Here is a 19812-nt window from a genome sequence, read left to right as displayed (position 1 = left end):
AGAAAACCCACGCATGCACGGGGAGAACATGAAAACTCAACACAGAGATGGCCGAGGGTGGAATTGAACTCGTGTCTCCTAGCTGTAAGGCCTGTGCACCAACCACTCAACCGCCGTGCAGCCCTACTATTAATTATATATATGTATAAATGGGGAAAAAATATATATAATATATATAATAATAAATATAATACATTATAATATAATAATAATAATAATAATTATTATTATTATTAAATATTATAAAATTCTAAATATAAATGTGGAAAAATCACGAATTATTTTTAAATGTAATAAATAATAAATAATAAATAATAAATAATAAATAATAAATAATAAATAATAAATAATAAATAATAAATAATAAATTCATTCATTCATTCCTTCATTCATTTTCTAAATAAATAATAAATAATAAATAATAAATAATAAATAATAAATAATAAATAATAAATAATAAATAATAAATAATAAATAATAAATAATAAATAATAAATAATAAATAATAAAATTAATATATTGAAAATGCTGTATTATATATAAATAATCGCTGAACAAAATCAACATGTTTTCTTAACTGAAATATATTTTTCTAAAAAAACGTTTTTGTGAAACTTGGAGCAAAAGTCAATGACTGAAGGTCCGGAAGCAAATAATCTTGACTGCGGTGTTATTTAATAACCAGTCCACGCTCACAGCACTGTGGGAAGCGGCTGTCTTGCCGGGCTCGACCTACAGAAGAACCCGAACCCACCCGGACCCACGGCGTCACCTTTGTGGATGCCCGGGGATGAACAACAGCATCGCTATGCTGAATGTAGATTAAGGACGAAACAGGAAGTAGCTCTGTTGTGCGGTTATGTTTATGCTATGTTTGTGTACATCCCAAATTGGTCGTACGGCTCGCTTTATTTGCGTTCATTGTGCTCTGTGTATTTGTTGGGAGTTGCGCAAGAAAAAAAAAAAGCCACGGTAGTGTTGCGAAACCCAACAAGAGGCTTGTGTTTTTAATTACAACCAGCCCCCCTGATCCTCCCCCCTCTGCTCCCCACATTCCCCAATGGAAGCTTTGTGTCGCCACATACAACACTACTTCTTTTGTTTCTGGCATGAAGAGGAGTTGGTTGTCAGATGGGGGAACACCGTTAGTTTAAATCCTATAGGTTGGCATCTTTACACAAAATGGGAGTAATAGTCACATACTGAATAGTATTCATTGTTTTATTAGTTTGGTATGTTACAGTAAGGTACTTTTTCCTTGGAAAAAAGGTTGAAAAAGACACGTCGTCTTATATTTGGGGGGGAAAAATCATGAATTATTTTTAAATATAATACATAAAAATAAAAATAAAAATAAAAATAAAAATAAAAATAAAAATAAAAATAAAAATAAAAATAAAAATAAAAATAAAAATAAAAATAAAAATAAAAATAAAAATAAAAATAAAAATAAAAATAAATAATAATAATATATAATTATAATATAATTAATATATTGAAAATGCTGTATTATAAATAATCGCTGAACAAAATCAACATGTTTTATTAACTGAAAAATATTTTTGTAAAAATTTTTTGTAACATGCAAACTCCACACAGAGATGGCTGAGGGTGGAATTGAACTCGTGTCTCCTAGCTATAAGGCCTGTGCGCCAACCACTCATCCACCGTGCAGCCCTAATATTAATTATATATAATTAATTGGGAAAAAAAATCATGAATTATTTTTAAATATAATACATAATAATAAAAAAATAAAAATAAATAATAATATATAATTATAATATAATATAATTAATATATTGAAAATGCTGTATTATAAATAATCGCTGAACAAAATCAACATGTTTTATTAACTGAAAAATATTTTTGTAAAAATATTTTGTAAAACAGTTTCTGGAGTTTCTAACGCTAACCACTCGACCGCCGTGCAGCCCGAAATTGAAGTGAAAAAATAAATTAAGATAATATAATATAATTAATATATTGAAAACGCTGTATTATAAATAGTCGCTGAACAAAATCAACATGTTTTATTAACTGAAAAATATTTTTGTAAAAAAATAAAATATATAAAAAACGCTAACCACTCGACCGCCGTGCAGCCTGATATTGAAATGAAAAAAGAAATTAAGATTAATGCAATACTCTCTCGCAATTTTTTTTTCTTGCCAAATGGTCCTGTCCTTTACTTAATGTGTACCTTTTTATTATAGTATAGTATAGTATAATATAATATAGTACTTATGTTAGTTCTTGTATAAAATCATCACTGTATTTTCTTAGCAAAATACGTACCATACGCCATGAGAGACAATATTCTTGCTCACTTTAGGATTTGATCTTTGCTCCACTAATTTCACAGCAGCAACCACTCCAGAGTAGCATTGGTTTGCCATCTGGGTTGTTGGCACCCGGCCCTGTGGTCCAGTTTGGATCCAAGTACCAGGGTCTGCACGACTGGCCACTACAAAGCCTTCGCCAAGGTGTTTTTTTTACATTTTATAAAAGGTGTTTCTTTTATTTACGGCCTTCAAGGTCTTTCCTCTCTTTCATTTATTTGTACTTTTATCTCCTTATTTCAAAAAGCCACATTTCCATTTCAATGGAAAAATGGAACGTTTGGTTTTGTGGGAAGAGGAAGCAGCCGAGTTGTTTGATTGGGTGAAACAATCAAGCGTTGGCCGTTACTAGAAAAGACAAAGATGCAATTCAAATTACAAATTTTGCAGCGATACAAAAGACCAAAGTTCGATTCCAACCTGCACCGACTTGTTTTTATCAGACAAACCAAAACATGGCGTCCCTCGTCTTTAATTTGCTCTCACCTGATAGTAGTTCTCTAAATGCCTAGCAACACAGACCTTTCCTCCTGGTGCTAATTGTCCCTCATTAATGATTACACTATTCATACACCGACTAATTGCATACCATTGTCGCTTTATTGCCGCTCTCTTATACAACATTAATGGAGCACAATTAGCCGCCAGGCTCTACGCACACAACCGTTGAAGCCAAGTGAGTCCGGTCAGATCACTTCACTCGAGTCGGGACTATGCGGCGTGCTTACTTAGCGAGAAAGAGAAACATTGTCTGGCTTAATGTATCAATTAAAAATAATGGATGTATTTTTTTTTTCCAATTAGGACATCTTTGCTTCACAATAATGACGCTTGTGTGTCGCTTCCGAAATTACTTATTATTATTATTATGAGAGCCACATGCTCAAATTGATGAATTGATGAGAAAGAAGCAAAAGTGGCGAGTAAAGAGGGAGCGTTGCGTCACCGACAAATTACTGAAGGTTGGCATTGTTGTCTTTTCCTAGAAAGAAAACATGTTTGTTTCTTTTTTTTCACTCTTTGAGAATCGCAATTACTGCAGTTTTTTTTTGTTCATCAAAATAATCAAAGCTACTCTTACTGTACCGAAAATGAAGCGTGACCTCCATTGTGACCCTTCGCCATCATTGACATTTAACTGTGGCTGCACGGTGGACGAGTGGTTAGCGTGCAGACCTCACAGCTAGGAAACCTGGCTTCAATTCCACCCTCGGCCATCTCTGTGTGAAAATCTCGATATAAAATGAATGAATATTTAAAAATTATTAGAGCCCTCTAGACATGAAATAACACCCCTATATTGACTTTTAAACTCTTATTACCCAAATTTGTAAATAAAAGGAAATAAAACCTTTTAGGGGCTGCACGGTGTTTGAGTGGTTAGCGTGCAGACCTCACAGCTAGGAAACCTGGGTTCAATTCCACCCTCGGCCATCTCTGTGTGAAAATCTTGGTAGAAAATGAATGAATATTTAATCATTATTAGAGCCCTCTAGACATGAAATAACACCCCTATATTGACTTTTAAACTCTTATTACCCAAATTTGTAAATAAAAGGAAATAAAACCTTTTAGGGGCTGCACGGTGTTTGAGTGGTTAGCGTGCAGACCTCACAGCTAGGAAACCCGGGTTCAAATCCACCCTCGGCCATCTCTGTGTGAAAATCTCGGTATAAAATGAATGAATATTTAAAAATTATTAGAGCCCTCTAGACATGAAATAACACCCCTATATTGACTTTTAAACTCTTATTACCCAAATTTGTAAATAAAAGAAAATAAAACCTTTTAGGGGCTGCACGGTGTTCGAGTGGTTAGCGTGCAGACCTCACAGCTAGGAAACCCGGGTTCAATTCCACCCTCGGCCATCTTTGTGTGAAAATCTTGGTAGAAAATGAATGAATATTTAATCATTATTAGAGCCCTCTAGACATGAAATAACACCCCTATATTGACTTTTAAACTCGTATTACCCGTATTAAAGAAAATAAAACCTTTTAGGGGCTGCACGGTGTTCGAGTGGTTAGCGGGCAGACCTCACAGCTATGAGACCTGTGTTCGATTCCACCCTCGGCCATCTCTGTGTGGAGTTTGCATGTTCTCCCCGTGCATGCGTGGGTTTTCTCCGGGTATTCCGGTTTCCTCCCACATTCCAAAAACATGCTAGGTTAATTAGCGACTCCAAATTGTCCATAGGTATGAATGTGAGTGTGAATGGTTGTTTGTCTATATGTGCCCTGTGATTGGCTGGCCACCAATCTGGGGATGTACCCCGCCTCGCCGCCCGAAGACAGCTGGGATAGGCTCCAGCTCCCCCCATTACCATCGTGAGGATAAGCGGTTGAAAATAAATCAATGAATAAGTCTAAATGTGACTATAGGGGTGTTATTTCATGTCTAGAGGGCTCTAATAGTGTTAAAAGTCATAATTAGGAGGTCGTAAACACTTTTTTGACGCTCTAACTAGTAAAATATTCCATTTATAAATAAGGAATCCTACGGCCGACGAGTGGTTAGCGTGCAGGCCTCACAGCTAGGAGACCCGAGTTTGATTCCACCCAAATTGTCCATAGGTATGAATGTGAGTGTGAATGGTTGTTTGTCTATATGTGCCCTGTGATTGGCTGGCGACCAGTCCAGGGTGTAAGTCCCGCCTCTCGCCCGAAGACAGCTGGGATAGGCTCCAGCACCCCCCGTGACCATCGTGAGGATAAGCGCTTGAAAATAAATGAATTAATAAGTCTAAATGTGACTATAGGGGTGTTATTTCATGTCTAGAGGGCTCTAATTGTGTTAAAAACCATACTTAGGAGGTTGCAAACACATTTTTGATGTTTTAACTAGTAAAATATTCCACTCGTCCTACGGCGGACGAGTGGTTAGCGCGCAGACCCCACAGCTAGGAGACCATCGTGAGGATAAGCGGTTGAAAATAAATGAATTAATAAGTCTAAATGTGACTATAGGGGTGTTATTTCATGTCTAGAGGGCTCTAATAGTGTTAAAAGCCATATTTAGGAGGTCGTAGACACATTTTCGACACTCTAACTAGTAAAATATTCCATTTATAAATAAGGAATCCTACGCCGGACAAGTGCACAGACCCCACAGCTAGGAGACCAGGGTTCGATTCCACCCTCGGCCATCTCTGTATAGAGTTTGCATGTTCTCTCTTTGCATGCGTGGGTTTTCTCCGGGTACTCCGGTTTCCTCCCTCATTCCAAAAACATTCCAAAAAGAAAAAGGATACTGTAATCCTTACCTGTACATTTTCTCTGAGGTCCGTGGCTTCCCTAAGTGGCTGAGTAGAAGCTCTGAAAAGTTCATCGACCACTTTGATCCCGGTGGTCTTGGTGTTGGTGTACTCCCGTGCTTTCCGCCCCTTCATGACGGATATCCCTCTCTTGTGGGCTTTCCCTCCACCTCGTCTGTTGGTGATGGCCACGTGGACAAACAGCGTGGTATTGGGTAGGAACTCGCCCGTCAGAGACTGTAATGGGACATGCCTGTAGCCGGGCTGCAGGCACTCAAACGGGATTGTGTACTGACCGATGAACTCGTCGCCGATGTAGTCGTCATCCAGAACGACAAAACGCAAAACCGCCAATTCGGGTAAGTTAATCTGGAATTCAAAGCTCTCGTCAAATATTGGGTTGTCGCCGTTTTGGGACATGGTCTTGGTTCTTTGCTCGGCACAATCAGCAGGGATGCCGTGGATCTCCACGTATATGTACGGCTCCACTACGTCACCTTTAGCCGCAGAGCCGCGGGGTTTGGGTAGATTCTGCCCGCTTATGACCTTAATATGAAGAAGCTGAGCGGACACCCCTGGTAGGGAATCCCGAGCATTGGCGCTGAAGTACGACACCTCCTCTCTCATGATTTCTGGCCGCAAAACGTACCCGCAGTTCCCGTTTTGACGGAACCAACCCAAATTAAGATCCATCATGAGTCCGGGTGTTTGGTAGTTCATCGCCACAATCTGGCAACCGCACTTCCAGAAATCTTGAGGGTTCATATTACTGGCGTCGATTCTCATCGGGGTTGGGTAGACTCTGGAGAGAAAGCGCTTATTATAGCAGACAAACTCTTCCGGGAACTCATTAGCAAACCTGTTAGCATCCACTTCGTTAAAGGAACAAATTTCCCAGTATTTTTGGTCTCTTTTTGAGGTCTCGAAATCTCGGAATTGGACCGACTTGCAAAGAGATACAAGGTCAGAGAGCTCCTTGCAGAGTCGGAGTCTTTTATAACCTAAACCGTTAACATGGTCCCTGTCATCGACTCCTACTCTTCTGGACATCTCTAAACCTTCTTCTTCTTCTGTTACGTCACCTTCGAGGTCAGTGCAGCTCAATTCCAGCCTTTTACCCTTGAGAAGAATTTTACCCTTGAGTTTCTCAGGAGAGGGTAAATAATTTTCGTTCTTATTAGGGGAATCAATAAAAAGCTTATCTCCGAGGATCTTCTTCATGTGTTGAGCCATGACCTTCTGCTGAGGGACGGAGCAATGAGCCACCAAGCAAAGAATAAGCGGATACTCGGAGCTCTCAAACGCGTATTGGTTGATGATATCCAGAACTTTTGAGAACACCAGTTGCGACGCCACCGAACTACCCACATAGACCACCGGTTCGTTATCGGGACCATCCCACGCGATGACCTCGATGCTGCGACATCCCATTCTGAGAACACGGATATAACTGCTGATGTCCGACGATCCCCAGAAGTGGTCTTCTAAAAGTGAGGCGTTATGCGAGGAGTTGATGTAGTAGTGCGACAAAGGCTGGGTCATATCCTGGCACACTCGTTTGTGCTGGGGGTCGAAGATGTGGCACTCGGAGGAGAGGAGGTAGTGCGTGAAGCCGTCGATGGAGAGGTAGATTTTATCCCTTCCCGCCGATGACGGTTCGTATTTTAGAACGATATCCCTGCACATGTTCTCCGTTACGCCTTCTACACCTTGTTCCACCTCCACAAAGAGCATCAGGTCTTTACAGTCCAGGTACTCCTTGTTAGTGGAGAACTGCATCATTAAGAAGAAAATTTCCGGACGTGTGCACAACTCGCAGTAACCTTCCACGAAAGTATCCATGTTGATTGCTTCTCCGTATTCGTCTTTTTCTTTCTGGAGTTCCTTGAACTTCAGTTCTATCCTCGATTCTTTCATTCCAGGGTTCAGACCTTTAATAATCTGAGTGGCTCTGAAAAGATCGATGTGTCCTTCTTTTTCCATGTCCGCTAGCTCAAACACGGAGCTAATCCAAGATGTTCGTAGACTGGGTTGGCTGGACTCCACAACATCCACGGTGTGTCGGCCGTAAGAGACTAAATATCTCAGACCCATCACCCAAGTGCTGACGACGTCAGGTGTAGTGGCAACCAAATCCAGCGACTCGTAGTTGTCCCCGTAGATAATCGAGAAAGCGCATTCATCCGGGAATTGATCCGAGAGGCCATTACTGCGAAGAACCGGCGTTTTTTTCCCTAATCGGACTTCCTTAATGCTTTTTATCTCAAGTTTGGCTTTCTCGGAGTCCTTTTTGGAAGGTTCCCAGCGGAGCCAGTGCATGTCTGGATCCAGCAGGAAGTATCGGTTGTACATGCGAGAGTTGGAGCGAACTTTTTTCATCTCGCAGCCCTCCATCATGAAAGCCATGCAGGCCGCCGTGCTGTTGATCTTGCGGTCGCTCGGCATCGAGCTGAAGGAGACAGTCTTCTTCCTAGCCTGCCTCTGCTTGGATCCGTCCTGCAAATAAACAAACAAACATGTCGTGTTATTTTTCAATACAGTGAAAGTACAAATATTGTAAACTGATATTAAATATTAAAAATATAGAATTTAAAATAAGAAAAAAAACACACACATCTGCAAACATTGAAAAATCAGCAGTAATTTTACAGGAAAAACATAATTTTAATTGTATATATATATATATATATATATATATATATATATATAAATGTATAATTAAAAACAGACTTTTTCATAATAAGTCGTAATATAAGAAACAAACAAAACAAAACAAAAGTTGTCTTTTTTGCAAATTTTTTTGTACTGGCCCACAGCATATTAAAAATATATAATTTAAAATAAGAAAAAAAAACACACATTTGCAAACATTGAAAAATCAGCAGTAATTTTACAAAAAACATAATTTTAATTATATATATATATATATATATATTATATTAATTTATAATGAATATAAAAAACAGACTTAAAAAAAAAATATATATATATATATATATATATATATATTAATTTATAATTAATATAAAAACGGGACTTTTTAAAAAGTTGTAATATAAGAAACAAACAAAACAAAACAAAAATTGTCTTTTTTGCAAAAAATTTTTGTACTGGCCCAAAGCATATTATAAAAATTTTATAATTTAAAATAAGAAAAAAAACACACATCTGCAAACATTGAAACATCAGCAGTAATTTTACAGGAAAAATATAATTTTGATTTTATTTATCTATATTATATATATATTATATATTAATGTATAATCAATATGAGAAAACAGACATTTTTAAAAGTTATAATATAAGAAACAAACAGAACAAAATAAAGTTGTCTTTTTTGCATAATTTTTTTGTACTGGCCCACAGCATATTAAAAATATATAATTTAAAATAGGAAAAAAACACACACATCTGCAAACATTGAAAAATCAGCAGTAATTTTACAGAAAAAATATAATTTTAATAATATTTATCTATATTATATATATATTATATTAATTTATAATTAATACAAAAAACAGACATTTTTAAAAGTCGTAATATAAGAAACAAACAAAACAAAATAAAGTTTAAAACTTTTTTGCATAATTTTTTTGTACTGGCCCACAGCATATTAAAAATATATAATTTAAAATAAGAAAAAAAAACACACATCTGCAAACATTGAAAAAACAGCAGTGAAGGGAAAACATAATTTTAATTATATATATATATATTAATTTATAATTAATATAAAAAACAGACATTTTTAAAAGTCATAATATAAGAATCAGCAGTAATTTTACAGGAAAAACATAATTTTAATTATATTTATCTATATTATATATATATTATATATTCATTTCTAATTAATATAAAAACAGACATTTTTAAAAGTCGGAATATAAGAAACAAACAAAACAAAATAAAGTTGTCTTTTTTTTGCAAAATTAGGTTGAGGAAAAAGTTATAATATGGGAATAAATTAAAAATATCATGTGAATAGAATCATAATATTATTAGAATAATGTTTACAACCATTTCAGCAAAAAGTGAAAATATCTGGAAAATGAAAAAAAACAGCGAATATGGAAACAAGAGCACCTCTATCATAAAGTGTGTGTTAAAAAATAAAATACAAAACATACAGATATAAAATAATATACATTATTGTATATAGGTATGTCCAATGTGCTAAATACCAAAACCAAAATATGAGTTAAGAAAACCAGAACAGAAGGAAATAAATTGATAGATTCATGCGCACCCTTATCAATTTAAAACCAATATGCTACAAATGGGGCTTCGTAAGACTAACGAGGACGACGTCCAATTACCATACGTGCCAACACAACCTCTTCCTGACATGTGATACCTGTACTGAACTGATGGATCACCCCCATAGAGCCATGTTCTACCATTGGCACAATGAAGCACCTCTGAAGCATCCATCTTCCCACCTGACAGTCCAGGGGAGATGAGGTCCGGTATATCACCCTGATTAACGAGCAACGCTTGGTGCAATGCAAAAAAAAAAAAAAAAAAAATGACATCATCATGGCTCTTTAATGTCGTCCTTGTCGTACGAACTCCATCTTCCTGTTCCTGAATATTCAGAGATGAAGGGAGACGGATGATAGCGTGTGTCCTGGTTGGGACATCAGCTGTGATAGGCTCCAGCTCCCCCCGTGACCATCGTGAGGATAAGTGGTAGAAAATGAATGAATTAAAGTCTAAAGGTGACTATAGGGGTGTTATTTCATGTCTAGAGGGCTCTAATAGTGTTAAAAACCATATTTAGGAGGTCGGAAACACATTTTTGATGCTTTAACTAGTAAAATATTCCATTTATAAATAAGGAATCCTACGCCGGACGAGTACACAGACCCCACAGCTAGGAAACCAGGGTTCGATTCCACCCTCGGTCACATTCCAACAACATGCTAGGTTAATTAGCGACTCCAAATTGTCCATAGGTATGAATGTGAGTGTGAATGGTTGTTTGTCTATATGTGCCCTGTGATTGGCTGGCGACCAGTCCAGGGTGTACCCCGCCTCTCCGCCCGAAGACAGCTGTGATAGGCTCCAGCCCCCCCCCCCCGTGACCATCGTGAGGATAAGCGGTAGAAAATGAATGAATGAATGAATGTAAAGGTGACTATAGGGGTATTATTTCGTGTCTAGAGGGCTCTAATAGTGTTAAAAACCATATTTAGGAGGTCGTAAACACATTTTTGATGCTTTAACTAGTAAAATATTCCATTCATAAATAAGGAATCCTACGCCGGACGAGTGCACAGACCCCACAGCTAGGAGACCAGGGTTCGATTCCACCCTCGGTCACATTCCAAAAACATGCTAGGTTAATTAGCGACTCCAAATTGTCCATAGGTATGAATGTGAGTGTGAATGGTTGTTGTGCCCTGTGATTGGCTGGCCACCAGCCCACTACCATGACCCACTTCCTTCACATCCCACCAAACCTCAGCACAGCCCGCCTCTTCTTGATGCCAGCCCTGGCCCGTTGCCATTCGATACGCGTTGCCCGACATCTACAGCAAGTAATCAGCCAGCTCCCAAATCTATTGTGTGCATCAACAACGAGGCGTCATCAAGGGAGCGTGGGTAATGTGGAGTAAAGACAGAGCAAGGCAGAGCGGGGACTCTCTTGATGACGTGCTTACCAACATCATGCGTGTGTGTGTGTGCACGCTATGTTTACCCACATGTGCGCAAGGATCATAAGATCAGAGTCCGCATACATGCACAACACCGACAGATGCCACAAACAAGTTTTACAGTGTTGTGATGGCCAAAACGTAACCGTCAAAGATCAACAAACATCTTTATTTGGTCTGGATCAAGATAAGCAGCTTTCGAAAAATAAACATTTTTCCAAATATGCTTAATTATAGGCTGCACGGTGGTAAAGTGGTTAGCGCACAGACCTCACAGCTAGGAGACCAGGGTTCAATTCCACCCTCGGGGTATCTCTGTGTGGAGTTTGCATGTTCTCCCCGTGCATGCGTGGGTTTCCTCCCACATTCCAAAAACATGCTAGGCTAATTAGCGACTCCAAATTGTCCATAGGTATGAATGTGAGTGTGAATGGTTGTTTGTCTATATGTGCCCTGTGATTGGTTGGCCACCGGTCCAGGGTGTAAGTCCCGCCTCTCGCCTGAAGACGGCTAGGATAGGCTCCAGCACCCCCTCTCCCGCCCCGTGACGCTCGTGAGGATAAGCGGCAGAAAATGAATGAATGAATTAATATTACTAGAGCCCTCGAGACATGAAATAACACCCCTATAGTCACCTTTACACCTTGCAATGTAACTTAATTGGACACCTACTGACCCCTAGTGACCTGTGTGGAATACTACATAGCACAACGCGTCTTCCATAGGTATGAATGTGAGTGTGAATGGTTGTTTGTCTATATGTGCCCTGTGATTGGCTGGCCACCGGTCCAGGGTGTAAGTCCCGCCTCTCGCCTGAAGACAGCTAGGATAGGCTCCAGCACCCCCACAACCCTTGTGAGGATAAGCGGTAGAAAATAAATAAATGAATGAATGCTTTATTACTGTTGTGTTTTAATATGCTAATGCAGCACCTTGATAAAAACAAAGAAAAACATATTTTTGTGTGTGTGTGTTGAAAAGCAGGCAATATGTTTTTAGTTACCTACAGTGAGCAAGTAAACAGTCTAGGGTGAGCAGAAAAGTTTTGAGGGGGAGTAGCGGCACCCCCCCCACCCCCCCCAAGCCATGCTAGTCATGCTAGTTTCCTCTGTACGGGATCAAGAGTGTACTATAACAGTATAGTATCAAACAACAACAATGAGTGTGCAATAATTATTTTCGCCTGCATGTCTGTAAATTACGACCAACATAAATGCATCGTTTCATGCTAACATTACCGTCAATGTGTTTTGATGCGATTTTAATATCGCCTGACGTTTACAGCCACACAATCAAACACTTGTTTATCGAACCAACGGTCCCAAAGTCAGCGATGACTACAAAGAGTTCAAACTCTAATCGACTCTACTCCAAAAAAAAAACAACAAAAAAAAACATGAAGACAAAGAAGTCTCTTTAGAAAGAGGAATAAAGAGAAGGTGGCGTGGATCTATGCTAACGTGGTTCAAGAAGAAAGGACGGGGAGAAATAGAGAAAGAGAGCAGCTTTAATGAGTTTAATAACGTGATTTGTTTAGATGTTTTAGACGTGCTGTGGAACCTCAACGTCAATAACGCTAATTTAATCACACTGAGGAAAGAAATCCTGGTGTGGGGTGGGGATGGGGGGTGGCGAGAGAACACAAAGCTAATTCTACTGGATGCTAACTAAGCATCTTTATGCTGTATGCTATTACCTTTTCAGGGAAATTCTAATACCCTATAATAATACTAATAATAATAATTAGCGCGACCCTCGTGAAGAAAAAGCATGAAAATGAATGAATGAATGAATGAGTTTTCCTCTTTTTCCTTAGTTCCTGGTTCATGCCCTTATTTTGTATTCACTTCCTGTGTTGTTCTGTTCTGTTTTCTGTTGCTTTCCATTATCTCCCGCACCTGTTTCCCATTATCTGTCATGCCTATTTAGTTCAGGTGCGCGCTCCTTTAGTTGTTAGGTCATTGTTGTTTTGATGTTGGACATGCTAGTGAGTGGTGCTGCTGTTTAGCATCTGCAATATAAATACATAAGTATTATAAATACATTTTTATTTTGCAATTGGGTCCATGCTAACTCGCAAAACTAGAGAGCGAGCGACCTAAATGTTAGCCTTCAAGTTATTTCCTTTAAACTTAAATAGCCAAAAATGTACCACTTCCACACGGATAGAGAGGATAACTATTAACAGTTATTTAACCTTTAACATGAACATTAATCAAACGTAATAATTTTTTCTGGGTCACATTTATATATTTTTTTTATTTACAACATATTGCGCAACTGCAGGGTCTTGAGACACATGCTAACTCGCAAAACTAGAGAGCTAGCGACCTAAACGGTAGCCTTCAAGTTATTTCCTTTAAACGTAAATAGCCAAAAATGTACCACTTCCACACGGATAGAGAGGATAACTATTAACAGTTATTTAACCTTTAACATGAACATTAATCAAACGTAATAATTTTTTCTGGGTCACATTTATATATTTTTTTTATTTACAACATATTGCGCAACTGCAGGGTCTTGAGACACATGCTAACTCGCAAAACTAGAGAGCTAGCGACCTAAACGGTAGCCTTCAAGTTATTTCCTTTAAACGTAAACAGCCAAAAAAACTTACCACTTCCACACGGATAGGGAGGATAACTATTAACAGCTATTTAACATGAACATGAATCAAATGTAATAATTTTTTCTGGGTCACATTTATACTTTTTTTTAATTTACAACATATTGCGCAACTGCAGGGTCTTGAGACACATGCTAACTCGCAAAACTAGAGCGCTAGCGACCTAAACGGCAGCCTTCAAGTTATTTCCTTTAAACTTAAAAAAGCCAAAAAACTTACCACTTCCACACGGATAGGGAGGATAACTATTAACAGTTATTTAACATGAACATGAATCAAATGTAATAATTTTTTCTGGGTCACATTTATACTTTTTTTTTATTTACAACATATTGCGCAACTGCAGGGTCTTGAGACACATGCTAACTCGCAAACTAGAGTGCTAGCGACCTAAACGGTAGCCTTCAAGTTATTTCCTTTAAACTTAAAAAAGCCAAAAAACTTACCACTTCCACACGGATAGGGAGGATAACTATTAACAGTTATTTAACCTTTAACATGAACATTAATAAAACGTAATCATTTTTTCTGGGTACATGATACCATACAGCATCCATATCAAACTTGACATTAAACTTTCATATCAAGGCGGGGGCCTCAAACTAGCCGCATGTTTGAGACCCCTGCTGTGGAGAGATGAGTATGAGTACGACACTGTATGCAAAAAAAAAAAAAAGAAGTCTGCCTTGTCACCATTTGTCAGCCTAATCTGCCGCGTGGGCGGACATTTTAAAATCTCCCAGCGACGCATTTGTGCAGTTCTTCCCAACATCTTAGTGTGCAAGCTAATGTGTGAACAGACTCTAGAGGTTTAGGCTGGACTGTAATAAAAAAATAAAAAAAGTGTGACTACAGTGTGTGGACATGCCTCAACACCCACCCACTCCCGTGCATAAAATGGATTTACACTTCCATCCCGGAGGTCATTCCACGCTAGGTCCCTGTGCCTCGAATGCATGAAGCTGCTGAAGCGGGCATGGCTATTAACTGGAAAAAAAAAAACCTCCATACACAACGAGCAATCTCACTAATTACCAGTCCTGCGAGAGCTTTGGAGGTCAATGCAATTGAGTCGCTAAACGTCGTCGTCCGAGCTTAGCTACTTAGCAAAAGTCACGACATCCACTCGGAAGCGTTCACCTTCACTATTGCCGGTAACGATATTTTATTTAATCAAATAATGGGGGCATAAATCACACGGCGCTGATATTTGCGACTGCATTTGAATGTAGCGCATGATCGGACAAGGTTCTCTCCTGTCGCACGTCACTTCTTGTCCCTTGTCGGCGCTCCCGTATTTTTCCATGACCTTGCATCACCGGTGGGGCCAATTATTTCCTGCAGCACCTACACAAGGTGAGGGAGTGCACTTTCGTGGATTCTTTAAAGGTCAAAAAGGAGATGGCCCCTTTTTTTCAAGGTCAAACGCTGTCCATTTCAGAATGCCCTGAAGGTTGACTTGCTGTCTTATCGTGCTTCTGTCTGTCTCTTTGTCGCACGGAAGAACGTGTTTGTCCCTGAGTTGCCTCCCAATCCCGACCAATCCCCCCCCCTCCCGTGTGATGATTATTGTCTCTCAACAGAGGATGTTGGAAGGTCGCTTATTTGCCTCCTCTCCGTACTTAATTAATGTCTCTCCTTGTCCCAAAACAGACAGTCTCCAGACCAGAAGTTTCCCAAGCTACGTGAGGAACAGTGAAGGAGATTGAAGCTTGTTTGTTTGCAATGAATTGTATGGAGTGAGGCGGCACGGTGGTCGAGTGGTTAGCACGCAGACCTCACAGCTAGGAGACCAGGGTTCAATCCCACCCTCGTGCATGCGTGGGTTTTCTCCGGGTACTCCGGTTTCCACCCACATTCCAAAAACATGCTCGGTTAATTAGCGACTCCAAATTGTCCATAGGTATGAATGTGAGTGTGAATGGTTGTTTGTCTATATGTGCCCTGTGATTGGCTGGCCAGGAGTCCAAGGTCACTGATGGATGGATGAATGGATGTTAAAAATGCTAACATGTTTACGTCTTATGCTTTACTGATAATGTTTTTTCATCAAGAACTGAGATTTCTCACTTTGTTTGGTGGTCCTTGAACGCACCATAGTTGCTGTAAGACGCAAAACTGAGGTGCCCTGTGATTGGCTGGCCAGGAGTCCAAGGTCACCGATGGATGGATGAATGGATGTTAAAAATGCTAACATGTTTACGTCTTATGCTTTACTGATAATGTTTTTTCATCAAGAACTGAGATTTCTCACTTTGTTTGGTGGTCCTTGAACGCACCATAGTTGCTGTAAGACGCAAAACTGAGGTGCCCTGTGATTGGCTGACCAGGAGTCCAAGGTCACCGATGGATGGATGAATGGATGTTAAAAATGCTAACATGTTTACGTCTTATGCTTTACTGATGTTTTTTCATCAAGAACTGAGATTTCTCACTTTGTTTGGTGGTCCTTGAACGCACCATAGTTGCTGTAAGACGCAAAACTGAGGTGCACAAATTCTAATACCCTATAATAATAACAATAATAATCATATATTATTATTATTCAATAATATATAATATTATTATCTTATATTATTATATATTATTATTCAATCATATATAATATTATGATCTTATATTATTATTATTTATTATTATTATTATTACATAATTAATTCTCATATTTTCCTAACTGCATTCAAGACTGTATAAGGTTCCTAAAATATTGTTACAGGTCAATAACACTCAATAGGTTATTACTTAGGCCCATAAATATGTTTTTTTAAATCATGCAATAAAAATAATATTTGCAAAAATTTATCATATTTTTATTTGTATTATGTACCACCACGGCCCACCAGGGGGCCGCGGCAAACACTTTAGGAATCACTGCCCTGTAGTGTATAACTAATCTAATAATTACAAAAGTCACTTTTATTGAAAATGTTGATCCAAAAATCAGTGTAGCATGCCAATGTAGAGTGAGCCGAGTGTCAAAAATCAACATTTTCGCCAGAAACGTAACCTCCTGTTCTGTACTTCGGAGAAGGAGCGAACCCTGGAATTTTTATCCCACTTCCCACAAGACACTGTATTTTTTTTTTTTTAAATCAATTTCATAATAAATAATGCATGACTCTTCAGGCATCTATAGACCTTTTTACATTCCGTGAAAAAGCCATTTTGTCTTATTTTGATCAATTTTTCCGCAGTAATTTTCGTATCCAAAGGCTACCGTAATTTCCCGTTAAAGCGTAAAAGTAAATAAGCTAGCATATATGATGAAGCCGGTGGCTAAGTACCAACCCACTCACTACTGGAGGCTCACTTCCGCTCAATGTTTAATACTCCCTAGTGGTCTAACGGTGTTTTCTCCACTCAGTGCATTCATTATCACAGTGTTTTCCTAATTCCCTTGTGCTTTTCCTCGGAATGTTTGCCAGAGATGTTTGGGACGCACAAAGATTTGCCCAAAGATGGCACATGAAAAGGAAAAGATAAGAGTTGACACATGGAGTCTTTTTTTTACCCCTTTCATTTGCATATTCTTTCACGTTATTGTTTAGTCTCCCACTCCATCTTTTAGCCGTCAATCAAATCTTTTGAGATTTGGAGTTGCTCCCCCTCCCCCGAATCCTTGTCATGTTCCCTGGTGCTTTTGTGATTGATGCTTTTTGTTCAACGAGGGTCAGATTTGGTTTGGTTGTGTTGCATGTTTCTATAAGCTGAAGGGAAAGATGCACCGCTTCACTCCGTGGCCTTGAACGCGGATTCTTGACATACTCGGTAAAGACACAATTAATTCACTTTTCCCGCCTCAATGGGCTTCCATGGAGAACAGGTGAAAGGTTGGTTGGGAAATATGTAACGTGTACAGACCAGTACAACAGAATGGAGTGAGGTTCCAGATGCTTGAAGATAAATTTAGCTCCTCCTCTGCTGTGTTGAAATACTCATAATGTTTTTAGCTTGACTGGAATTTGGTAATGGTAATGGTTTTATTTCATTTGAACATGCATCAGATTACAATTGAATGCATCACATAATCAGTTCACAGTTCCACATGTTGAAAAGGAGTAGGAAGAAGCAAAGCTTATTAAATCCTACCCCTTCATCTGTTTCTGATACAATCAGTAACTGTTGCATTTGTTCACTTCCTGCTTTCCTAATATATTAGAAATTAAAAATTCATTCATTCATTTTCTACCGCTTATCCTCACAAGGGTCGCGGGGGAAAATTAAAAATTAAAAAATAAAAACTAAAAAATTAAAAATTAAAAATTAAAAATTAAAAATTAAAAATTAAAAATTAAAAATTAAAAATTAAAAATTAAAAATTAAAAATTAAAAATTAAAAATTCAGTTTTTAATTTTGGGCTGCACGGCGGCCAAGTGGTTAGCGCACAGACCTCACAGCTAGGAGACCAGGGTTCAATTCTCAATTCTCCGGGTACTCCGGTTTCCTCCAACATTCCAAAAACATGCTAGGTTAATTGGTTAATAGGAGTGTGAATGGTTGTTTGTCTATATGTGCCCTGTGATTGGCTGGCCACCAGTCCAGGGTGTACCCCGCCTCTCTGCCCGAACCCTACCCCCCCGCAACCTTTGTGAGGAAAAGCGGTAGAAAAAGAATTTTAAATTTTAAATTTTAAATTTTAAATTTTAAATTTTAAATTTTAAATTTTAAATTTTAAATTTTAAATTTTAAATTTTAAATTTTAAATTTTAAATTTTAAATTTTAAATTTTAAATTTTAAAGCATTATTTTAGCTGCTTGAAGATGAACTATATCAGCAAGTATTTGTGCTTTTAGAAATAAGGAGTTAGTATGTTCTCTGTAGGCGGCATTATGAATTATCCTTACTGGCCTTTTTTGCAGTACATTTACAGTGAAGAGTGAATATTGCTTTTATAGTTATTACCCCATATTTCCACACAATAACTAAGATATGATAATTTGAAATGGTTTAGCCTAAGGCTCCATCGCCCCATAAAATAATCCACTGGATCCACTGTGAATTCTTGTACTGACCACATACTGCGTTGCCGGGACATGTTTTGTCGCTACCGTTGACAGGAATTTGATGCTTGACGAACAACAAATGTCACCCTTCCTCCGCCCGAGAAGCATTGCTCAAATAAATGACAAGCTGCCATTAGATTACAGAAACGGAGTTAACTCCCAGATGTTATCCACGCGCTTCGAATGAAGTTAAATGATTCAGCGGCGTTTATACAAGCCCGAGCATGCGACAAATAGACGCCATCAATAGTTCAATGTATGCGGGAGAGCTCAGTTGTTGCGTTGCTCAATGCGGCTTCGTGAATATAACCTTGACTACAGTCTGCACTGCAGCGAGGAGAGAAGCATCCGCCGCCTCCACGCACCTCCTGCGCCTGTACGGGATACTTCCTGGTACACATCCCTGTACTCCTACATGGTTCTTTGATAGCCATACTAGTCCCTTGTGTCCATATAGGACTCAATATGGTGCACAAGAGGTTTTGTACGAGAGGTTTTGTACCCAGAAAACACAACACAACGGGATCCAGAGTGGAAAGATTAGAAAACAGCGTTCCCATGAAAGAAAACTGGCGCCGTCGTCCAGTACGTGAAGACTTGGCAGTAGAAAGCGAGCTATCTCCCAGTCGCTTCTGTCGTGTCCTTGGGCCAGACACGTCACCCACCTTGCCTTCCAGTGCCGCCCACACAAGGAATATAAATGTCAATGAATGTTTGGTGGTTGTCGGGAGAAGTCGTTGCTGTGAATTGGCAAGTCACATTTCCCTTTCCGTCACTCAGATGTAAGATTACCGCTGGTGTGATTGTGGAGTGAAGAAATAAATGGCGGTGTAAAGCACTTTGGGTCTCTGGGGAAAGGTGCTTAATGAATGTAATCCATTCTTCATTCTTCTTCTAAGGGGGTATGCAGGAGCCTATCCCAGCTG

General features: G+C 38.7%; 1 protein-coding gene across 1 annotated transcript in view; it reads right to left on the bottom strand.

Annotated features, from left to right (window-relative positions):
- LOC144901892 (inactive phospholipase C-like protein 2) overlaps positions 1 to 19812 on the bottom strand; it is a 70470-nt gene that overhangs the window by 20332 nt on the left and 30326 nt on the right. The window contains exon 2 of the mRNA XM_078797371.1: positions 5605 to 8091. Coding sequence (XP_078653497.1) covers positions 5605 to 8091 — 2487 coding nt within the window. The remainder of the gene's footprint in view (positions 1 to 5604; positions 8092 to 19812) is intronic.

This window comes from Doryrhamphus excisus, linkage group LG16, assembly GCF_037039965.1.
Source record: "Doryrhamphus excisus strain RoL-2023G ecotype Guam linkage group LG16, RoL_Dexc_Guam_v1.1, whole genome shotgun sequence".
NCBI classification, from domain to species: domain Eukaryota; kingdom Metazoa; phylum Chordata; class Actinopteri; order Syngnathiformes; family Syngnathidae; genus Doryrhamphus; species Doryrhamphus excisus.
Note: the sequence above shows the minus strand (reverse complement) of the source record. Positions and strands in the feature narration are given on the sequence as shown.